The 22,911-nt window shown below is 42.8% G+C and overlaps 1 protein-coding gene across 2 annotated transcripts in view; it reads left to right on the top strand.

The window, feature by feature from the left end:
• The window catches only part of LOC132780230 (protein Aster-A), a 97,519-nt gene that overhangs the window by 19,954 nt on the left and 54,654 nt on the right, over positions 1-22,911 (top strand). For both annotated transcript variants that reach the window (XM_067460683.1, XM_067460684.1), the window contains exons 2-3: positions 10,440-10,466; positions 19,762-19,984. In XM_067460683.1, the coding sequence (XP_067316784.1) occupies positions 10,440-10,466; positions 19,762-19,984 (250 nt within the window). The remainder of the gene's footprint in view (positions 1-10,439; positions 10,467-19,761; positions 19,985-22,911) is intronic.

Here is a 22,911-nt window from a genome sequence, read left to right as displayed (position 1 = left end):
TTACAGAATCTATGGATACGGAGGATCGGCTGAATTGGTTGAAGTACAGAAGTCTTACTGGGGTAATTTGGGTCCAGATAGTTGCTTTGAAATTCACCTTGTCTCAGGGCGATTCCAGACAGCACTAATTAGTCAGGGGCAAAAAATCTCGGGACCTGTTCGCAGGTCCAACACAGACCTGTTGGACCTGGGATTTCTGCCAGGTCCAACACTTGGTGCTTTGTCCTGGGATTTTGCAGCCTCCAAGATGGCCGCAGTGGAATGTCCACCGGAAATTTTGGATGTTTTTTTTTTAAAAAACACCTTAAGATGCAAATCATTGTATAAGTTCCATTCCTGAGTTATATAAGCTGCAGGGCCATCTGTGCAGACAGGTTTTGTGGTCTACTTGTGGCATGGAACAATAGGGTGTTATTCCTGGGTTATACATGTATGTACCTGATTGCTCTTATTGTGAAAAGATGTACAATGTTAACTAGGAGGCCACAACTTTGTCCTGGCCAGAGAAAATATGCCCTCCACATGTTTCATGAAGTTTCTGGCACACAAATAAAGTTTCCGTGTTCTACTCAACTGTCACCTTCTTTTTAGGAACGAACCAATCAGGAACAAACACCTAAAACCCAGGAACAAACTTAGATTAAAAATCCTATGTTTTCTGAGTGGAGGACATACAGACATTCGAAGATGCGGATTTTCTCATGCTTTTTGCTGTTTGTAGCTATTGCTTCTGCATTTACTGGCATTTGGCCACCCTCCAGTTTGTTGCGGGAGCTCCTGGGATAAAGATACTGCCTGGATGGGCCCTCAACCGCTCTTGTTCGGTTTGCATTACTCTAACAGTGTTATTGTGAGACTGAAAATGAAAAGGCAGGAGGAAAAGCAGGATATAAATGTAACATGTGAATGGATACATAAACAAAAGGAATGCAGGTTGGGGAATGAATGGGGTAAGAAAGACAGGCTCAAATGTTTATGTTTAAACATCTTTAGAATCACCAACTGGAATGAGAAAGAGTTCAAGAGGGATGATACAAAAGTTGCTGGTTTCTTTGAAGACTTGATGCTGACTGTTTTGGTGGAAGACAGAATTGCTGACTTCTTTGCTTTCTCAAACTATGGGAATGGGGAATAATCAGAGCCTGGAAGTAATGCATTGGACCCATTTTACCCATTTTGCCCCATGTTACAGACCAAAATGCCCTGGATATCATCTAGATGTCTTGGAGCGATTTTTGGTCGACTTTTGGCCTTGTATAGACAATCCGTGGGACATTTTTAAGTTCTCCTCTTAGATTTATAGTGTGATAATACAAAAGTGATATTTTATTGGCACACTGGTGCACTGTAATTCAATTTTGTTAAAGGGAGTAGGAGATGTGGAGGTGGAGAAATTTGAGTTTTCCGGGCTTTGTGAAACTTCATTTGGATGTTTAAAAATACCCTGAGAACTATAGCAACAAAAAAACCCCAACCTGCTGACATGTCTTCCTTATCTGGTGGTGCTCAATGTTAGTGATTTGCTCGCATAATTAATAGCATTAACCTATTCTTGCAGAAATGTTAATTTGGAGGAACTGGCCATTTGAGAGGAATGTAACAGTTTATTTTGAATCGTCTTCTTTGAGTCGCCTGCGGGCTGAGAAGGGCAGTATACAAATATAGTAAATAAATATATACCCAAGTATAAGCCTAGTTTTCAGCCCTTTTTTGGCTGAAAAAGTCCCCCTTGACAATAGTTGAGTCAAGGTTATTTATTATTCTACTCTGTTATTATTTTTATTACATTTATTATTTTACATTATTATTATTATTATTATTATTATTATTATTATATTGATTATTTTACTTTATTACTGTTATTGAATTTGCTATTTTACTCTATTTGTTATTGTTATTATTACATTTATCATTTTACTCTATTATTATTACATTGAGTATTTTACTTTATTACTGTTGCTATTGCATATATTATTTTACTCTATTTGTTATTGTTATTATTACATTTATCATTTTACTCTATTATTATTAATTCATTATTTTACTTTATTGTTGTTATTATTACATTGATTATTTTACTCTATTTATTATTGCTATTATTACATTTATCATTTTACTCTATTATTACATTTATTATTTTACTTTATTACTGTTGTTATTGCATTTATTATTTTACTCTATTTATTATTATTATTATTATTATTATTATTATTATTATTACTATGTGTATTATTTTACTCTGCTGTTACTGTTATTATTACATTTCCATTATTTTACACTATTATTATTATTTTATTGCATTTATTACTTTACCCTTTTTATTATTATTGGAAGGATACATAAGCATATTTACATTGAAGAAGATTAGAATAATGTTTTAATCAGAGTTGGACAGTCTTATCTTACATTACAATTTTAAGTAAATATTCAAAAACATCTAACCTACTGATGCCTTAATTAATGTAATTTTATTGGTATCTGTTTTTATTTTGAAATTTACCAGTAGCTGCTGTATTTCTTACCCCTGGCTTATACTCGTCAATAATTTTCCCAGTTTTTTTGTGGTAAAATTAGGTGCCTTGGCTTATATTCAGGTTGGCTTATACTCGAGTATATATGGTAATTATTAATGCTGAGAGTAATATGTTAATAACACATTTGTTATTTTGGTATAAGGATATTTGTGTGTGTGTGTGAATGTGACTTTAAATTATCTGTAGACTTACCATGATCCATGATTTTCATATCATACCTCTCTCAAAAGGACAACAAAAAAGCCATTAAAAATAGCGAATAAGAAGTTACTTTTACAACAAACATTTCCAGGCGAGGGATAGGGGACAGGCTACTAACCAAAACACAGTTTCCAAAGAAACCCCAGTACATTTTGTATTAGGAGATCTCAGTCTGTCAAAATATAAACAGAAGAATCATTGGCTCCACTTCTTGCTTGCTCCTGGCATTTGGTTCAACACACGACATTTGTACAGTTTCAGTATGCAATGCGGTCTTATAGCACCTTTGAAACTGCTATAACCTCTTGCAGACTTACCGTAAGTCTACTTAATCAGAAGAAACAAATCATAGAATCATAGAATCAAAGAGTTGGAAGAGACCTCATGGGCCATCCAGTCCAACCCCCTGCCAAGAAGCAGGAATATTGCATTCAAATCACCCCTGACAAATGGCCATCCAGCCTCTGCTTAAAAGCTTCCAAAGAAGGAGCCTCCACCACACTCCGGGGCAGAGAGTTCCACTGCTGAACGGCTCTCACAGTCAGGAAGTTCTTCCTAATGTTTGCACTCATTCTATGGGGGGGGGGGGGGGAAGTATTGCTTTGATGTTCTGCATTTGAGCTTCCCAAGGTCTTCAGAGCATAGGAAGGTGCCTCCATCATTAGGATAAAAAATTAACAACTCTAGTTTTTTGTTTGCTGATATATTTATTTATTTATCATATCAGAAGCAAACCGAGGGTACAGTTGTAATGTATTTTAAAAACACAAAGTTTAAAAACTTGGCATTATACTAAATGTCCTTTGACCAGTGGCTGGCCACTTGGAGTGCCTCTGGCGTTGCTATAAGAAGGCCCTCCATTGTTGAAGTGGCAGGGCTCAGACCGCATTGTAGTAGGTGGTCTGGGGTTTGCTCTTCTCCACACTCACATGTTGTCGACACCACTTTGTAGCCCTATTTCTTAAGGTTGCTCTGCATCTCGTGGTGCCAGAGTGCAGCCTGTTCAGCGCCTTCCAAGTTCCCAGTCTTGTGTATGCCCAGGAGGGAGTCTCTCATTCGGTATCAACCATGGCTTGAGGTTCCGGGTTTGAGCCTGCCACTTTTGGACTCTCGCTTGCTGAGGTGTTCTTGCAAGTATCTCTGTAGATCTTAGGAAACTATTTCTTGATTTAAGGCATTGGTGTGCTGGTTGATATCAGAACAGAGGATGAGCTGGAGATGTCACTGCCTGGTTCCTTTCATTATTGGCTGATAATTCCTGGCAGATGTCAGGTGGTGCAATACCAGCTAAACTATAATTTCTCCAGTGGTGTAGGGTGTAGACATCTTGTGATAATGCAGCATGTCTCATTAAGATCCACATCTTCTCTTTTCGTGTGGTGAGATGTGTTCCACACTGGGCATGCGTACTCAGCAGCAGAGTAGCAAAATGCAAGGGCAGATGTCTTCACTGTATCTGGTTGTGATCCCCAGGTTGTGCCATTCAGCTTTCGTATGATATCGTTTCTAGCACACACTTTGCTGATGTGACTGATCAGATAGCTTTAGGAAACCCATAAAGTCACCACAACATCAGTCCTTTCCTATCCAGTGTATGGCCTTTGATCCTGGAAATGGTGAACAGCCATCATATGCTGTCAATGATAGCCTTTTCTTCTGAGTGAAAGAAATGTCAAGGACACTGAGAATCAAGAGGTGCTAAAGCTGAGGACGTGCCCAATACTCTTTTATAGCCATCTAGGTTTGGGAGCCAGCATCACATCTTTAAGCAAATGCCATAATTTTTAAAATATGCATTATGAGCAGAGATTGTAAAGATGGCTTTTGGGCATGTTGGCTGGAAGATGCAGGGAAATGTAATCCAAGGAAGTAATTTTTCCAGGTTCACTGAAGTGCAGACATATAGTGCAACTGTGCAGTTTTGTTTATCATGAATTTCCTATCATTAGCTTTTCTGAGTATTGGGTAAAAGGAAGGTAACAGTCATCCACTTTTTCTACTATATGCATAATACGAGGGTTGAATGAAAAGTAATGCCTCCACCTTCATAACTTGGGTTTGGATGGGAATATTTTAATAAACCAAACGCAGAAATAATCCTTAGAATGTGCTCTTTAACTACCACTATTCACTTTTCCACATTTTTTGTTGTGTCAGGAGCAACTTGAGAAACTGCAAGTCGCTTCTGGTGTGAGAGAATTGGCCGTCTGCAAGGACGTTGCCCAGGGGACGCCCGGATGTTTTGATGTTTTATCATCCTTGTGGGAGGCTTCTCTCATGTCCCTGCATGAGGAGCTGGAGCTGATAGAGGGAGTTCATCCGCGCTCTCCCCAAATTTGAACCTGCGACCTGTCGGTCTTCAGTCCTGCTGGCACAAGGGTTTAACCCACTGTGCCACCAGGGGCTCCCACTTTTCCACATAATCACCAGACAATTGGATACATTTCTGCCAACGATGAACAAGTTTTCTGAAGCTGTCACATTTTGTCAGCATCCTGGGTACCCATCGTGCACAGATCTTCCAATAGCCAAGCAAAGCAATAATGTGACACACATGTTCTTGTGAAATAACAATTATGCTTGAAATGTCTCTCTGAGTGATACGAGGATCATCCTGAATCAATCTGTCAACCTTTTGCTTGTGAAACTCGGTGGTTGCTGTCACAGGACGTCTAACTCTTTTGTATGATATTGCAAGTCACAGGACGTTCAACTCTTTCGTATGATATCGCAAGCCAGATGTTCCCACCTCAACATCTTTAAACTTACTCGCCCAACGACGCACAGTATTCACATCAACACATAAACAGCTTGCATTTTCTGATGAATCTCCTTTGGGGTGACACCTTCTGCTGTCAAGAATTCAATGACTGCATGTTGCTTAAGTCGCATTGACCGACCGTCTGCGCAGGGTTCCATACTTTGCACTTCAACAACACAACCGTCCAATGCTAAGGCTTCCCACCAAAATGGAACTGTAGAGGAGAGTCTACTGAACAAACCAGTGCCTGCCGCATATCAGTACTACCATCTGTTGAGTTACGAAGGCGGAGGCATTACTTTTCATTCAACCCTCGTACTTGACTTTTCCTCTCTCAACTAAAGAGCCCTAAAAAATCTGATGTTTTTCTGCTTCCTGTCCCCAGCAAGACTATATTCTTTTCTGAAAGAGTACACAGTGTTCCAAGCTTCGCTGCACCGTGCATAGATTTGTAGAGAAGCATTCAGCTATTGGCAGTTTTATTTTTGATTCCTTGCTTAATGATCCCTAGCATAGCACTTGTCTTTTTTTTTCTTTTTTCTCGTTTTGCAGTAGCTGCAGGCTGAATGCACCTTTTCATTGAACCATCTACCACAAGCCTTTTCCTGGTCTGTCACTGCCAGCTTCCATCAACGTTTTTGGACAGTCAGGATTTTATGCCTCCACATACTTACCTCTATACTTGCTTACATTGAAAGAACATTTGCCATTTTTACTTCGTGTTCCCCCAATGTGAAGAGATTGCCTTGGAACTCTTTCTTCTTACTGTCAGAGTAGCAAAGTTACTTTAAAAAGTAGTTAAGTTACTGTTTTCATCCCAAAATCCACACATTTAATATCAGTTATAGTTACAGTATCCCATTTTTGAAAGAAACTAAAATAGTTACTTCGAATGCTATCAGCCATTGGACTCCAAAACAAAACATACTCTGCTATTGTCCACTTCGTTATTGGGTTACAGCCTGTGTTGGATGAGGTCGCACTCCCCCTGAAGACGCAGGTTCGCAGTTTGGGTGTGATCCTGGACTCATCGCTGAGCCTGAAACCTCAGGTTTTGGCGGTGACCAGGGGAGCATTCGTACAGTTAAAAAAAACTTGTGCGCCAACTGCGCCTGTACCTTGGGAAGTCTGACTTGGCCACGGTAGTCCACGCTCTAGTTACATCCCGTCTAGACTACTGCAACGCTCTCTACGTGGGGTTGCCTTTGAAGACGGCTCGGAAGCTCCAGCTAGTCCAACGCTCGGCAGCCATGATACTAACAGGAGCGGAGCGCAGGGAGCATACAACTCCTCTGCTGCACCAGCTCCACTGGCTGCCGATCTGCTACCGGGCTCAATTCAAAGTGCTGGCGTTGGCCTATAAAGCCCTAAACGGTTCTGGCCCAAGTTACCTATCCGAACGTATCTCTGCCTATCAGCCCACCAGGACCCTAAGATCTTCTGGGGAGGCCCTGCTCTCTATGCCGCCTGCTTCACAGGTGCGGCTGGCGGGGACGAGAGACAGGGCCTTTTCTGTGGTGGCCCCCCGGCTGTGGAACACCCTTCCTATGGAGGTAAGATCAGCCCCCTCGCTAATGGTGTTCCGAAGAAGATTAACAACTTGGATGTTTGAACGGGCATTCGGTTAAACAGTGCAATGAATGTGATGATTACAGGAATGGAAATTTGGACGACGGATTGGAGCACAACTCTAGTTATGAGATGCATTGTGTTGTCCATTGTTGTGTCAATATTGTATATTATGCTTTTATGGTTTTAAATTGTATATCGTTGATTGATTCTTATCCTTGTTGTAAACCGCGTTGAGTCGCCTGTTGGGCTGAGAAACTGCGGTATACAAGTAAAGTAAATAAATAAATAAAGTAAATATTGCCTCAGCCCTAGTTTTTGGACTAAGGACTTCTTCAAATGGCCGTTTTGGGCTGTGCTAACTCCCACACTTGGAAATATAGTCCCAAAAAGTAGATTTTCTAAGCTCTTGTTTCAAGACTGGCAATATAGCATGAACCAGTACTTGAATCATGTGATTTCCCCTTTCGCTATTTAGTAAAATCACATATACATAGTTAAGTAAAGATAAAGGTTTTCTTTAAGTCCAGTCATGTCCGACTCTGGGGGTTGGTGCTCACTTCCCTTTCGAAGCCGAAGAGCCGGCTTTGTCCGTAGACACCTCCAAGGTCATGTGGCCAGCATGACTGCATGAGTGCTGTTACCTTCCTACCACTGCGGTACCTATTAAAGATGGACTTCACTTCATTCCAAGTTGGATCTTTGTTGTTGTTGTTCATTCGTTCAGTCGTCTCCGACTCTTCGTGACCTCATGGACCAGCCTACGCCAGAGCTCCCTGTCGGCCGTTACCACCCCCAGCTCCCTCAAGGACAGTCCAGTCACTTCAAGGATGCCATCCATCCATCTTGCCCTTGGTCGGCCCCTCTTCCTTTTGCCTTCCACTTTCCCCAGCATAATTGTCTTCTCTAGGCTTTCCTGTCTCCTCATGATGTGGCCAAAGTACTTCAGCTTTGTCTCTAGTATCTTTCCCTCCAGTGAGCAGTCGGGCTTTATTTCCTGGAGGATGGACTGGTTGGATCTTCTCGCAGTCCAAGGCACTCTCAGAACTTTCCTCCAACACCACAGCTCAAAAGCATCGATCTTCCTTCGCTCAGCCTTCCCTAAGGTCCAGCTCTCACATCCGTAGGTGACTACAGGGAATACCATGGCTTTGACTAGGCGGATCTACACTGCCATAAAATCTCGTATGTGAACCCAGATAATCTGCTTTGAACTGGAATATGTAAATCTAGACTGCCATATACATTAATCCAGTTCAAAGCAAAAAAAATAATCTGGTAACAGATACTGGATTATATGGCAGTGGAGAAGGGGCACCAGGGTGATTCATATTTTTAATTACGAGGATTGAATGAAAAGTAATGCCTCCACCTTCGTAACTCTTCAACAGATGGCAGTACTGGTATGTGGCAGGTACCGGCTTGTTTAGTAGAGTCTCCTCTACAGTTCCATTTTGGCAGGAAGCCTTAGCATTGAAGGGTTGTGTTGTTAAAGTGCAAAGTACGGAACCCTGCGCAGACGGTCGGTCAATGCGACTTAAACAACATGTAGTCATTGAATTATTGACAGCAGAAGGTGTCACCTCAACATCTTTAAACTTACTCGCCCAATGACGCACAGTATTCACATCAACACATAAACAGCTTGCATTCTTTGATGAATCTCCTTTGGGGTGACACCTTCTATTGCCAAGAATTCAATGACTGTACGTTGCTTAAGTCGCATTGACTGACCGTCTGCGCAAGGTTCCATACCTTGCACTTTAACAACACAACCATTCAGTGCTAAATGGAACTGTAGAGGAGAGTCTACTGAACAAGCCAGTACCTGCCACATACCAGTACTGCCATCTGTTGAGGAGTTACGAAGGTGGAGGCATTACTTTTCATTGAATTTTTGACAGCAGAAGGTGTCACCTCAACATCTTTAAACTTACTTGCCCAACAACGCACAGTATTCACATCAACACAATCACCATAAACAGCTTGCATTCTCTGATGAATCCCCTTTGGGGTGACACCTTCTGCTGCCAAGAATTCAATGACTGTACGTTGCTTAAGTTGCATTGACTGACTGTCTGTGCAGAGTTCCATACTTTGCACTTTAACAACACAACCGTTCAATGCTAAAATGGAACTGTAGAGGAGAGTCTACTGAACAAGCCAGTACCTGCCACATACCAGTACTGCCACCTGTTGAATTACAAAGGTGGAGGCATTACTTTTCATTCAATTCAACCCTCGTCCTTAACTATGTATATCTTCTGCCAACCTAGCAGTTCAAAAACATGCACCCTGGTGGTGCAGCGGGTTAAACCGCTGAGCTTCTGAACTTGCTGATCGAGAAATCAGCGGTTCAGATCCAGGGAGTGGGGTGAGCTCCTGCTGTTAGTCCCAGCTTCTGCCAACCTAGCAGTTCGAAAACATGTAAATGTGAGTAGACCAATGGGTACCACCTCGGTGGGAAGCAGTCATGCTGGCCACAGGATCTAGGAGGCGTCTATGGACAATTCCAGCTCTTTGGCTTAGAAATGGAGATGAGCACCACCCACCAGAGTTGGACACAACTAGACTTAATGTCAAGGTGAACCTTTACCTTTACTTATGCATAGCTTTGAGGACCATAGTGGATAGGAAAAAAAAGATAAAAAGAAAGAAAAAGAGAATCAAGACCGCCTCAACCTCAAATGCCAGGTAACCTGAGATCAAATATCTGGATTCTTTGGGGCTGGATGTCTCATCCAAGAACTCAATTTTAGTAAACAGAAAGGAATGGAAACTCAATTCACGGAACTGAGCGGGAGTTGTGAAGGGGCCGGCAGGATATGGACTGATCAAGGGAAGGACGGTTCGAGTTCACACCTCAGATCTTTCAGGCAAGGAGCCAGACGGCCAGACAAAGCTTTGATTTCACCTCTCAGCATCAGAAACATGGCACCATTTGCATCGGAAACATGGCACCGTTTTTCCAGGAACACAATGTGGATCCTGATTGGGGAATGCAGGGAAGGGGAGACAGGTGGGCTAGATAGAGCTATCTGCCTTGTCTGAAAAGTCTAAAGCAGACAGCCGTTTAAACACTGGCTTGTGTGTGTGTATCTGTGTATATATACGCTCTCCCCCATCGCAGCTGTTCAGTGTAACATCAACACCTGCTGTAAGTGACTGGCTGGAAGTGTGTTGGGGAGAGAGCGAGAGAGAGGACCAAAATAAGAATGTGATCTACACAGACAGCAAGGAGCGACAGGCCAAAACAACTCTGTAGTCTTCCTTCCATCTCCTTTGGGTGTTCTTTCTCTTTCTCTCACTCCCCAATTTCTCGTTTTCATGAATTTCCCTCCTGTCTCTTTCTTTCTTGCTCTCGTTTGCTCCAGGACGCAGGGCCGATCCCTGGGTGGCCGGTAAGTTCCCTGCTAGATATGGGGCATGTTTGAATGCATGGGGGGAAAGGTTGGAAGGGGATGCATGCTGATATATATCTGTCCTACCTTACTAGCTGACTTGCAAGAGCCCCGCCATATGCAGCTCCCCCATATTGTCCACAAAGGTGGCATGAGGGTACCCGGTGGCACAGTGGGTTAAACCGCTGATCTGCTGAACTTGCTGACCGAAAGGTCACAGTGGGGTGAGTTCCCGCTGTTAGCCCCAGCTTCTGCTAACCTAGCAGTTTGAAAAAAATCAAGTGTGAGTACATCAATAGGTACCGCTCCGGTAGGAAGGAACGGCGCTTCATGCAGTCATGCTGGCCACATGACCTTATTTATTTATTTATTATTTTAGATATTTGTACCCCACCCTTCTCAACCCCCCCGGGGAGGGGGGGCACTCAGGGTGGCTTCCAGCTGGCAACAATTTGATGCCTCCAATGTACACATAATAAAATACATAATAAAATCCAATAATTACATACATTTAAAATATTAAATCACATTTATTATAGAATCATAGAATCAAAGAGTTGGAAGAGACCTCATGGGCCATCCAGTCCAACCCCCTGCCAAGAAGCAGGAATATTGCATTCAAATCACCACTGACAGAGGGCCATCCAGCTTCTGTTTAAAAGCTTCCAAAGAAGGAGCCTCCACCACACTCCGGGGCAGAGAGTTCCACTGCTGAACAGCTCTCACAGTCAGGAAGTTATTCCTCATGTTCAGATGGAATCTCCTTTCTTGTAGTTTGAAGCCATTGTTCCTTGTCCTAATCTCCATGGAAGCAGTAAACAAGCTTGCTCCCTCCTCCCTGTGGCTTCCTCTCACATATTTATACATGGCTATCATATCTCCTCTCATCCTTCTCTTCTTCAGGTTAAACATGCCCAGCTCCTTAAGCCACTCCTCATAGGGCTTGTTCTCCAGTCCCTTGGTCATTTTAGTCGCCTTCCTCTGGACACATTCCAGCTAATTAAAATCTATTTCTGTTTCAATAACAGCCTGGTGGCCTTTTCTGAGCTGAACTCTGTAGTTAGAGACTCCATCAAGCATGCCCATAGTCCATTTCCATAGCGATTGTCATCATTGTCACTGTTGTTGTCAGCAAGATTACTCGAAGGCCTTGTCCCACATCCATGTTTCTAACTTCTTTCTAAAGGAAAGAAGGGACATGGGGGGCCACCACCGAGAAGGCCCTGTCCCTTGTCCCCACCAAGCGTGTTTGCTACAGAGGCGGGGCCAAGAGCAGGGCCTCCCCAGAAGATCTTAAACTCTGAGGTGGGACATAGAAGGAGATACGGACAGGTACGCTGGGCCAGAACCATATAGGGTTTTATAGGTCAAGACCAGCACTTTGAATTGTGCTCAGAGCTGGACCGGCAGCCAGTGGAGCTGTCATAACGGGGGGGGGGGGGTGCTCCCTGTATGATGCTCCAGTGAGTAGTCTAGCGGCCGCCCGTTGAACTAGTTGGAGTTTCTGAACAGTCTTCAAGGAAACCCCACGTAGAATGTGTTGCAGTAATCTATTCGGGATGTAACAAAAGCGTGGACCACTGTGGCCAGATCAGACTTCCCAAGGTACGGGTGCAGCCGGCTCTTTGTCTTAGAAATGGAGATGAGCACCAACCCCCAGAGTTGGACACGACTGGACTTAATGCCGGGGGGGGGGACCTTTACTATGGGGGAGCTGCATATGGTGGGGCTGCCCCACTCAGCCCAGTGCCCTGCATGACAATGGTATTGAACATTTCTCCACAATGGACTGTGGAGCTTCATATCTGGTTCAGAAGTGAAGGTTAGTTGGTGATCTTGATCCACCTGTTAGTTTATGAGCTAATCGACATTGCGGAGCTGAGTGTGGAAACGTGTATGCTTATGTACTGCTTCAGAAGGAGAGACAGAAGGAGTAAACCTTGTACTCCTGACTCTTGTTCTTCCCTTGTCAGCTTTTCAAGGAAGTCCACAAAATGCAAAGTACACGGCCTATAATATCCCATCTTTCTCTCCCTTTCCAAAGGGTTCCTGGCTTGGTTCCCTAGTGATACTTGTTAGTAATCACTCTGTCTTCGTGATTAGCTAAAAGTTAAATATTTTCTAATGCTTCCATGATTTTTCTGTTTGAAGTCACTGTTCTTAGTGTTGGCTATGGCAGGGGATGGGATTCAGTAAACGGTTTAGCATATATGATTCATATATGTGTGCTTCTCTGTATTAACCTGGTCTGAAGAAATTTTTAGCATGGATTAAACTTAGAAATGTAATTCTTTCAACATAGATTGCATATTCTGCTCGACCTAAGTTAAGCTTTGAATGGAAGGAGAAATCCCAAGATTTTCTTTCTTTTTGGATGGCCTTTTATAACGCCCCTGGTGGCACAGTGGGTTAAACCGCTGAGCTGCTGAACTTGCTGACCGAAAAGTTGGCAGTTCGAATCCAGGGAGTGGGGTGAGCTCCCACTGTTAGGCCCAGCTTCTGCCAACCTAGTAGTTTGAAAACATGCAAATGTGAATAGCTCAATAGGTACCGCTTCTGCGGGAAGGTAACGGTGCTCCATGCAGTCATGCTGGCCATATGGCATAGGAGGTGTCTACGGACAACACTGGCTCTTCCACTTAGAAATGGATATGAGCACCCCCCACCTCCCAGAGTTGGACACAACTAGACTTAATGTCAAGGGAAACCTTTACCTTTACTTTTAAGTTATATTCTTTCAACCATAGTCTTTTGGGCCAGTATATGCTCTTCCATGTATAGCTGGAAGTGTAGTTTAAAATATAGTTTACTTTAGTTCCAATATTAAGGCTGCAAGTACCGTTGGTTATGTGGTCAAAATGGCAACATCCATATGTAAATTTATGGTATCATCAAGCCTGGAGAAAACCCATGTTTGCAGTAGTATTGTTGAGTATCCTTTATCTGAAATGTTTGGGATCAGAAGTGTTTTCAATTTTGGATTTTGGAATATCAATGCTCTCATATACCCTGTCTCCCCAAAATTAGACCTTCCTAGCATTATGTCTTTCAGGATTTTTGAGGTTGCTCTAAATATAAATCCTACTTTAAAAATAAGCCCTGATTGCAAAAAATGTATATACCTAAGTCCTAACATATATTTTGGAGTGAAAAGGAACATAAGATCCTGTCTTACTTTTGGGAAATCAGGGTATATACATAATGAGATGTTTTGGAAGTGAGTTCCAAGTCTAAACACAACATTTATTTCTGTTCACATACATCTAATGCATATAACAGCATTTATATTCCACCCTTTTCGCCCTGAAGGGAACTCAGGACGGATCACAGAGCACATACACGGCAAACATTCAGTGCCATTAAACAGGACAGAAAACAGATAGAGGTATTATGTCAGCATTTTTCCCAACTTTGGTGTCCTGGAGGTTGGCCTCGATTCAGAACACAGGGGGGTGCTGTCGCTACATCCTCTATGATGAAGAACCCTGGATCATAGGCTTTGATTGCAGGCATTTTCTGGTATTTCCTTTTTATGGTGCCATAAAATACCTCCTCGCTTAAGTGGTGCTTATTTTCTCTATTCACAGATCACAGCTGTTTTTAAACTGCTTAGGTGGACAGTGAGCTGATTTGAAGGTTGGGTGCTCACCCTGACCTCTGTTTCGAACTGCCAACCTTTCAATTGGTGTGATCTATTGCTGCTGGTGATTAACCAGCTGTGCTAAAGCCCGGCCCTTTATATTGTGTGTAAACATTTTATATGCAATATTTTCAACAATTTGTGTGTGAAACAAAATTTTTGTATACTGAACCACCTGAAAGCAAAAGTGTGACTATTTCAACCATCCTTGTAGACTGTTTGGGATTTTTGAGCTAAGTTTTTGAATTTAGGATCAGGAATGTTCAACCTGTTTAAACAATTCTCAGACCTCACAAGCTCTGAGGATGCCTGCCATAGATGTGGGTGAAACGTCAGATGAGAATGCTTTTGGAACATGGCCATACAGCCCGGAAAACTCACAGCAACCCAATTCTTAGACTATAAAACCAAAAGGAAAAATATCTTGAAACAGCCTGAGTACTGACCATACTCAGTGGCCAAAGAATGATGGGGAAGTGGAGTACGGTGGCTGGAAACAGAATTTTGTTGCAGGTCCCCTTCCTGATTCTTTATAACCTGGAATTCTCACTGGGAAGAATTAGGATCACCATTCTCCTTTCCAAAAGCTTTTTGGGAATCCTGTTTACAGAGAGGAGAGTGATGGTGTCCTCTTCCCACCCCTGCATTGCAGTTTAAGTGTAATATAGATAGTCTCTGTGCATAACCTTTTCTGATTTATTTTTTAAGGAGGAATAATGATTTGAACTGGGCCTCACTGCATGCCATTTCATATACTCATTGTGGAGCTTGACAAAGTTACTTTTTGAAGCACCCAGATTCCTCTATCCAGCATGCGTATCATTTTATTACAATACTAGCCGTCCCCTGCCACACGTTGCTTTGGCCCAGTCTGTGTACATGTGTTTTGCGTGTGTATGTATGTGTATGTGTGTATATATGTGGTTTTGTACATGCGTTGTAATGGTTTTTTTGGCTTTTAAGTCTCTTCCACTGTGGTTTTTTTTTTTTAGTGTTTTTATGAGTGATGGTCACTTGTTGGCCTGATAGATGTATTGTGTCCAAATTTGGTGTCAATTCATCCAGTGGTTTTTGAGTTTTGATAACCCCACAAACGAACATTACATTTTTATTTATATAGAACAGGGGTCCTCAAACTAAGGCCCGGGGGCCAGACACAGCTCTCCAAGGTCATTTACCTGGCCCTCGCTCAGCGTCAACATAAGTCTGAAACGACTTGAAAGCACACAACAAGAACAACAACAACAACAACAATCCTATCTCATCAGCCAAAAGCAGGCCCACACTTCCCATTGAAATACTAATAATTTTTTATTTGTTAAAATTATTTTTCATTTTAATTATTGCATTATTTTTAAGTGGGTTTTTTTGCACTACAAATAAGATATGTGCAGTGTTTTTCCCCCCCAAATTATAATCCGGCCCTCCAACAGTTTGAGAGACTGTGACCTGGCCCTCTGTTTAAAAAGTTTGAGGACCCCTGATATAGATGAACACCTCGTCCTATACATAAAAAGTCTGAAGCAGTTTACAAACAGCATTGAAAACAAATTAAAACAAAACAAAAACAAAAAAAGACTTTTCCAACTACAGGAAAAGAGATTCCACCTGAACATGAGGAAGAACTTCCTAACTATGAAAGCTGTTCAGCAGTGGAACTCTCTGCCCCAGAGTATGGTGGAAGCTCCTCCTCTGGAGGCTTTTAAACAGAGGCAGGATGGCGATCTGTCGGGGGTGCTTTGAATGGGATTTTCCTGCTTCTTGGCAGGGTGTTGGACTGGATGACCCATGAGGTTTCTTCTAACTCTATGATTCTATGTTTGTGTAATATGCTACTTATATGAATGCTACCTGAGCTTTGACCGGGTAGCATTCAAATAGCAAATCATGAGTTTTGAGCTGTTCGTAGTTTGTGCCAACAGACCTGCCTCCCCTTTTGACTCTCCCTTGGAATCTCTGAAGGTTCCTCAAGTGACCTGAAGCTGGGATTAGGATCTTGTTTCATCCCATGAGTGGGAGCCTTCCTGTTTACATTTTTCAGCTCTAGTAATAGCTTCTGCTGGACAGGAAATGGAGAAACCAGTTATAGTATTGTCAGGGTTGCTGGAGGCAGTCCCCAAAGGGAATTCAATGTCAAGATGTTCTACAGATAGAACTATTCCAGCCTTGCAGGTCAACTTGAGTTGGGCGGTTTTTCCCATGTCCCATGGAAAGGCCTTTGGCCCAACTAAAATGTTGATCTGTTCTGATCTCCAGAAGCCCCAGACAGTATGGTCAACAGAAATTATTGTGGGAATTATAATCTAAAAGTGTTGGACAGTCAGAGATTTACTTCGTCTCCCTGCTCAAGAGTTTGGTTGGAGAGGAAATGATACAGCTGTGCTTTTTAAAGCTAAGTAGTTGGCATGGAATGGATGTAAGACCTCCTTGGGGGCATGTGTATGCCATTAAGTGCTGAAACAGGACTGGGAAAACCCAGATTCAAGTCCCATATCTGCCAACAATCTTCTGTCATCTTACTTTTCAGCTGATTTTAAAGTGTTGGGGGAGTGGGCTTATTAACAAAAGACCCTCCTCATAAATGTACAGCAGAGTAACTTATTACCAGCAGCGTGACCCAGCACCTGTAGCCCAAAATGATAAAAAGAACAAAAACACACAGTTATCTCTTCCTTAGGCTTTTCTTTCTAGTAAAATAATATTTGTTTGTTTGTTTGTTTGTTTACTGTATTTGTATACCACCTTTCTCAGCCTGCAGGCGACTCAAGGCGATTTACAGGGCAAAATTACATGCCTACAATATCATAAATACAATTAAAAACATTAACATATAATAAAAACTATAACAAAGTCAATAAAACTTAAATCCATAGTGTTTCCTTGTTAAAAAGGTTGTCCGGTTGCATCGTCTAGTCCAGGGGTCCTCAAACTAAGGTCAAATGCGGCCCTCCAAGGTCATTTACCCAGCCCTCGCTCAGGGTCAACCTAAGTCTGAAAATACTTGAAAGCACACAACAACAGCAGCAGCAGCAATCCTATCTTATCAGCCAAAAGCAGGTGCACACTTCCCATTGAAATATTAATAAGTTAATATTTGTTAAAATTGTTCTTCATTTTAATTATTTATTGTTTTTAAGTGGGGTTTTTTGGCACTACAAATAAGATATGTGCAGTGTGCATAGCCATTAATTCATGCTGCTTTTTTCAAATTATAATCTGACCCTCCAACAGTTTGAGGGACTGTGTTAAAAGGGAAGGGGTGATTGGATATCCCTAGGGAGGGCATTCCACAGCCGAGGGGCCACCACCGAGAAGGCCCTGTCTCTTGTTCCCGCCAAACATATTTATGACGAAAGCAGTAACAAGAGCAGGGCCTCCCCAGACGATCTTAAGGTCCTAGATGGTTCATAAGGGGAGATGAGTTCATACAGGTAAGTTGGGCCAGAACTGCTTCAGGCTTTATAGACTAAAGCTAGCAATTTGAATTATGTCCAGTACAAACTGGCAGCCAGTGGAGCTGGCGCAGCAAAGGAGTTGTATGCTCACTAAGTGCGGCTCCTGTTAGCAATCTGGCTCCTGGCCGTTGGACCATTTGATGCTTTCTGACAGTCTTCAAAGGCAACCCCATGTAGAGAGCACTGCAGTAGTCTACACGAGATGTAACCAGAGCGTGGACTACCGTGGCCAAGTCAGACTTCTGGCGCACAAGTTTTAACTGTGCAAATGCTCTCCTGGTCACCGCCGAAACCTGGGGTTCCAGGCTCAGCGATGAGTCCAGGATCACACCCAAGCTGTGAACCTGCGTCTTCAGGGGGAGTGCAACCCCATCCAACACAAGCTGTGACCCTATGCCCTGTTCGGCCTTACGACTGACCAGGAGTACTTCTGTCTTGTCTGGATTCAATTTGTTTAACCCTCATCCAAATAAGGTTACACTATTTACAAGAACAAGGTTTCTATAACACAAATGAAATTCTTTATACTTCCTTTGTTGCTTCCATGTTAGGCTTCTTTCTTATCCAGATAAAGAGCTTCGCTCCCACAGATTGAACTTACACAGGAGCTTCATACAGCTTTACACTCGAAGCCTTCAGCCTGGGGCTTTCTCTCACCGAAGCTTCTCACACCAGGCCTTCTCACAGACTAAGACCTATCTCACACTGAGACCTTTCTCCCACTGAGGCCTTCCCACACTCTGAGGCCTTATCGCAGACTTAAGACCTATTTCACACTGAGGCCTTCTCACACAGAGACCTTCTCAGACTGAGGCCTCTCTTACACAGGCACACCTGCTTATATTGAACTGCAGCTTTTGCTGAGTTGTTGCATCCATTTAATCCTTTCAGTGCCTCACTCACATTTTTGTAATTAAAAATACCTAGTTAATTTTTAATATTTCTGACAATGTCTATGCCACTGAGTGTTGAAATAGGACTGGGAAAACCCATGTCCAACTCACAAAGTCACATATACTACTCTGTTGCTTTGGTTGTTGCTAAAATAAGTGGAAATGGCATAAGCCCTGTTGTCTTTGTTGTGTGTCTTCAATCATTGTGACTTATGTCCAACCACTTCAGTTCTCAGGCCACTATAGCACATTGACTCTACTCGTCTCTGTAGTGAAGAAGAATGCTAGAATGTTTTCCTAGAGCTGTGAGGTCACAAAATAGAAAGTCTTGCAAGGTTCCATGAAGTGACAGTGGTATGGATTGTGGTAATGGCAATCATAAGGCTGTGGGAATGGCTCAAAACATTTCAAGATCCATCTATGATCTCTATGTCAGAGTACGTATATATGAATGTTTATTGGTTTGTACCACAAAGAGTCCTACATGGCTTGATGGACCTGGACCAAACTTGGCACACATAGCTTTTGTTATCCAACTTAAAATAATGGAGGGGTTTGAAAGAAAAAACCCACACCTTTTGGGTGTAGAGCAGAGAAAAAGAAAAGGAACAAAGTGGATTGGCTTTCACTAGGGGAAGTGGATCTCTGCTGTGGGGCTGGGAAACAAAGGGAGAGAATTGGCCGTCTGCAAGGATGTTGCCCAGGGGATGCCTGGATGTGCTACCGTCGTGTGGGAGGCTTCTCTTATGTCCCCGCAAGGGAAGCTGGGGCTGACAGACGGGAGCTCACCTCACCTTGCGGATTCAAACCACCAACCTTCAGGTTTTCAGTTCAGCTGGCACAAGGGTTTAACCCATTGCGCCACCGTGGCTCCTTACCCCAAAGTGATAAACATGTCACAGTCTTTCTTGAAGTTAGTCAGGGAGTTCTCCTTGGCCAACATTGTCAGTTTGTCAATCTCGGCCAATTCACAAATCTTGGTCACCATTCTTCTTGAGTTAACTGGCTTCTTCCATCTCTTGTGCATGCATGATTTTTGCTACAATTATCATACATTGTAGTAATCTTCCATGTTTCCTTTCTGGTCAATTATCCAGCATCCCCAACAAATAAACTGTCCTTTATAGTTTCTTACAGCATCGTATGTATTCAAGTCCAATATTTCTGGTGCCCTTTTTGCAAGAGCACCACTTATGAGTATGTGTTCTGGAGGTGACTTGGGAAATAAAGAGGTGCAATGGGAAGTGGCAGGGCTTCCTCCAGGTTTCCTCCAGGCTCTTGATGTCTTGTTCTTTGCCTCCCTCTAGCACTGGCACCACGTCCCCACGCACCACGCCAAGCAGCTCCCCTTCACTAAGGAAGCGCCTGCTTCAGTTGCCCCCGCGACCCCCTCCGGAGCCGCCGTCAGAGGCCATGGTGGAAAAGGGCTCGGAGAACGCTGCTGCGGAGCGGACCCCTCCTCCGGGGCCCCCTCCCAGCACCCCCCTCAACTACCCACTCAGTGGGCGCAGCTTCATGCGCAACAACAAGGTATTGTGTATTTATATGTGTGTATGGGGGAGGCACTTGGTGGGAGACTGACAGCTGAACATGGGGTTTGTTTATTTAGTGTCAAAGGCATGGCATACGTAAGTATAAAACTGATAAAAATCAAAGGAGCACAAGCTGCTAAATAACTTTTGACCAAAACGGGGCAACAGCAGCCACATTGTCTGTAGCTTTAAGCAGTTCTTCCTCTGTACATGAAGCAGGGCGTTGTGGACAAGCATACAGGTACAGAGTTGTTTGTTCTGCTCCACAGTCACATAAGGTGGAAGATTATTTTAGGTAGTGCCATTTTGCCAGGTTGTTTTTTGATCTGTCTACTCCACTTCTTAGTCTGTTCAGGGACTTCCAAGGTGACCATTCTTGATTTGCCCCTGGAGGCTGACCCTCGTGGGGGGCATACAGTTGGGATTTCCTGGTTTAGCTGCCCAGAGGGATGTTCTTCCTGTCGCTGGGGGAACATTAAGAGGAGTGGTGGTTCTCATGAAGCTTTTTCTTGATTTGAGTTTACTGGGAAGGTGGGGCCAGATTCGCAGTACCTTTTAATTAATTTAACTTCTCTCAGTCTCTGGAGCCCTTTCTCATAGGCTTCATATACATTACCATATAATCCATTTTCTGAGTCCAGACTGTCTGCTTTGAACTTGGCAGTGTAGACTCATATAATCCAGTTCAAAGGAGCCCCCGGTGGCGCAATGGGTTAAACCCTTGTGCCGGCAGGACTGAAGACTGACAGGTCGCAGGTTCGATTTCGGAGAGAGCTCGGATGGGCTCCCTCTGTCAGCTCCAGCTCCCCATGCGGGGACATGAGAGAAGCCTCCCACAAGGATGGTAAAACATCAAAAAATATCCGGGCATTCCCTGGGCAACGTCCTTGCAGACAGCCAGTTCTCTCACACCAGAAGCGACTTGCAGTTTCTCAAGTCACTCCTGACATGAAAAAAATAAAATCCAGTTTAAAGCAGGCAATCTGGATTCAGAAAGTGGATTATGTGGCAGTATAGTTCCAGCCTTAGTCATATGAGTAAGGGTGTATCTACACTATAAAATGAAAGCAGCTCGACACCAATTGATGCGATGGAGTCTTGGGAGTTATAATCCTACCTTGCCTTTAGCCTTATCTGTGCTGGTGCTTCACCAGGCTACAACTCATGTAATTCCAGAACATTGAGCCATGGAAGTCAAACCATTAATTCTACATTGTAGATCAGGCATTGGCAAACTTCGGTCCTCCAGGTGTTTTGGACTTCAACTCCCACCATTCCTAACAGCCTCAAGGGCCCTTCCTTAAGTGGCTGAGGGGGGAAAGGGAAAAGCCTGGGGCTGTTTGGAATTGTAGGAGTTAAAGTCCAAAGCACCTGGAGGGCTGAAGTTTGCCCATGCCTGTTTATTTAGATTTATTTATTTACTAGCTGTCCTCTGCCACATGTTGCTGTGGCACAACGTGTATATGTGTTGTGTTGTGTGTATATATGTGTGTATATATTTGTGTATATGTGTATATATATGGTTTTGTGCATGTGTTGTAATGTATTTTTAATTTTTTTGGCTTTTAAAGTCTCTTCTGCTGTGTTGTTCAGTATTTTTATGAGTGATGGTCACTTGTTGGCCTGATAGGTGTATTGTGTCCAAATTTGATGCCAATTTGTTCAGTGGTTTTTGAGATATGTTAATCCCACAAACGAACATTACATTTTATTTATATAGACTAGCCATCCCCTGCCATGCATTGCTGGGCCCAGTCTGTGTATATGTGTTTTGTGTGTGTGTATATGTGTGTATATATTTGTGTATGTGTATATATGTGGTTATGTGCATGCGTTGCAATGTATTTTCTATTTTTTGACTTTTTAAGCCTTTTCTGCTGTATTTTTCAGTGTTTTTGTGAGTGATGATCACTTGTTGACCTGATAGGAGTATTGTGTCCAAATTTGGTGTCAATTTGCTCAGAGGTTTTGAGTTATGTTAATCCCACAAACGAACATTACGTTTTTATTTATATAGACTAGCCATCCCCTGCCATGTATTGCTGTGGCCCAGCGTGGTGATCTGAAAAATAAAGTAATGAGAAAGTGTTGGTTTCTAATATATGTAATTTCTTTATGCTTGTGGGTAAACAGTATTTCTTGCTGTTTCTTTGTCAGTGTCCTCATTACTACTCTGGAACATAATAACATATAATTGTCCTCCTTTAGGTCTCGTCCAGATCTATACTATATCTCCCTGTGTGTGAATTATATATATATATATCCATAGCTATGGCTGGATGGCTCTTTGTCAGGAGGACTTTGATTATGTTTTCTTGCCCTGGTGAAGGGAGTTGGACTGGATGTCCTTAAGTATTTTCTGTTGGTCATGGGAAGTTTTCCCCAATTCTATCATTGGTGGGATTCATAATGCTCTTTTATTGTAGGTGAACTATAAATCCCAGTAACTACAACTCCCAAATGTCAAGGTCTATTTCCCCCAAACTCCATCTGTGTTCATATTTGGGCATATGGAATATTCAAGCCAAGTTTGGTCCAGATCCATCATTATTTGAGTCCACAGTGTTCTCTGGATGTAGGTGAACTATAACTCCCAAACTCAATGTCAATGCCCACCAAGCCCTTCCAGTGTTTTCTGTTGGTCATGGGAGTCCTGTGTGCTAAGTTTGGCCCAATTCCATCATTGGTGTTTAGAATGCTCTTTGATTGTAAGTTAACTATAAATCCCAGCAACTACAACTCCCAAATGACAAAATCAATTTTTTGAGGTCACTCCTTGGGTTAGTAGGCGTCTTGTGGCCAAATTTGGCGGCAATTCGTCCAGTGGATTTTGGGTTATGTTAATCCCACAAACGAACATTACATTTTTATTTGTATAGATTTGTTTACAATATTTGTATCACGCCGAAGGCGACTCAAGGCGGC

This window comes from Anolis sagrei, chromosome X (assembly GCF_037176765.1).
Source record: "Anolis sagrei isolate rAnoSag1 chromosome X, rAnoSag1.mat, whole genome shotgun sequence".
NCBI lineage: Eukaryota > Metazoa > Chordata > Lepidosauria > Squamata > Dactyloidae > Anolis > Anolis sagrei.
The sequence above is the reverse complement of the archived record's forward strand: the minus strand, read 5'-3'. Positions and strand labels throughout refer to the sequence as shown.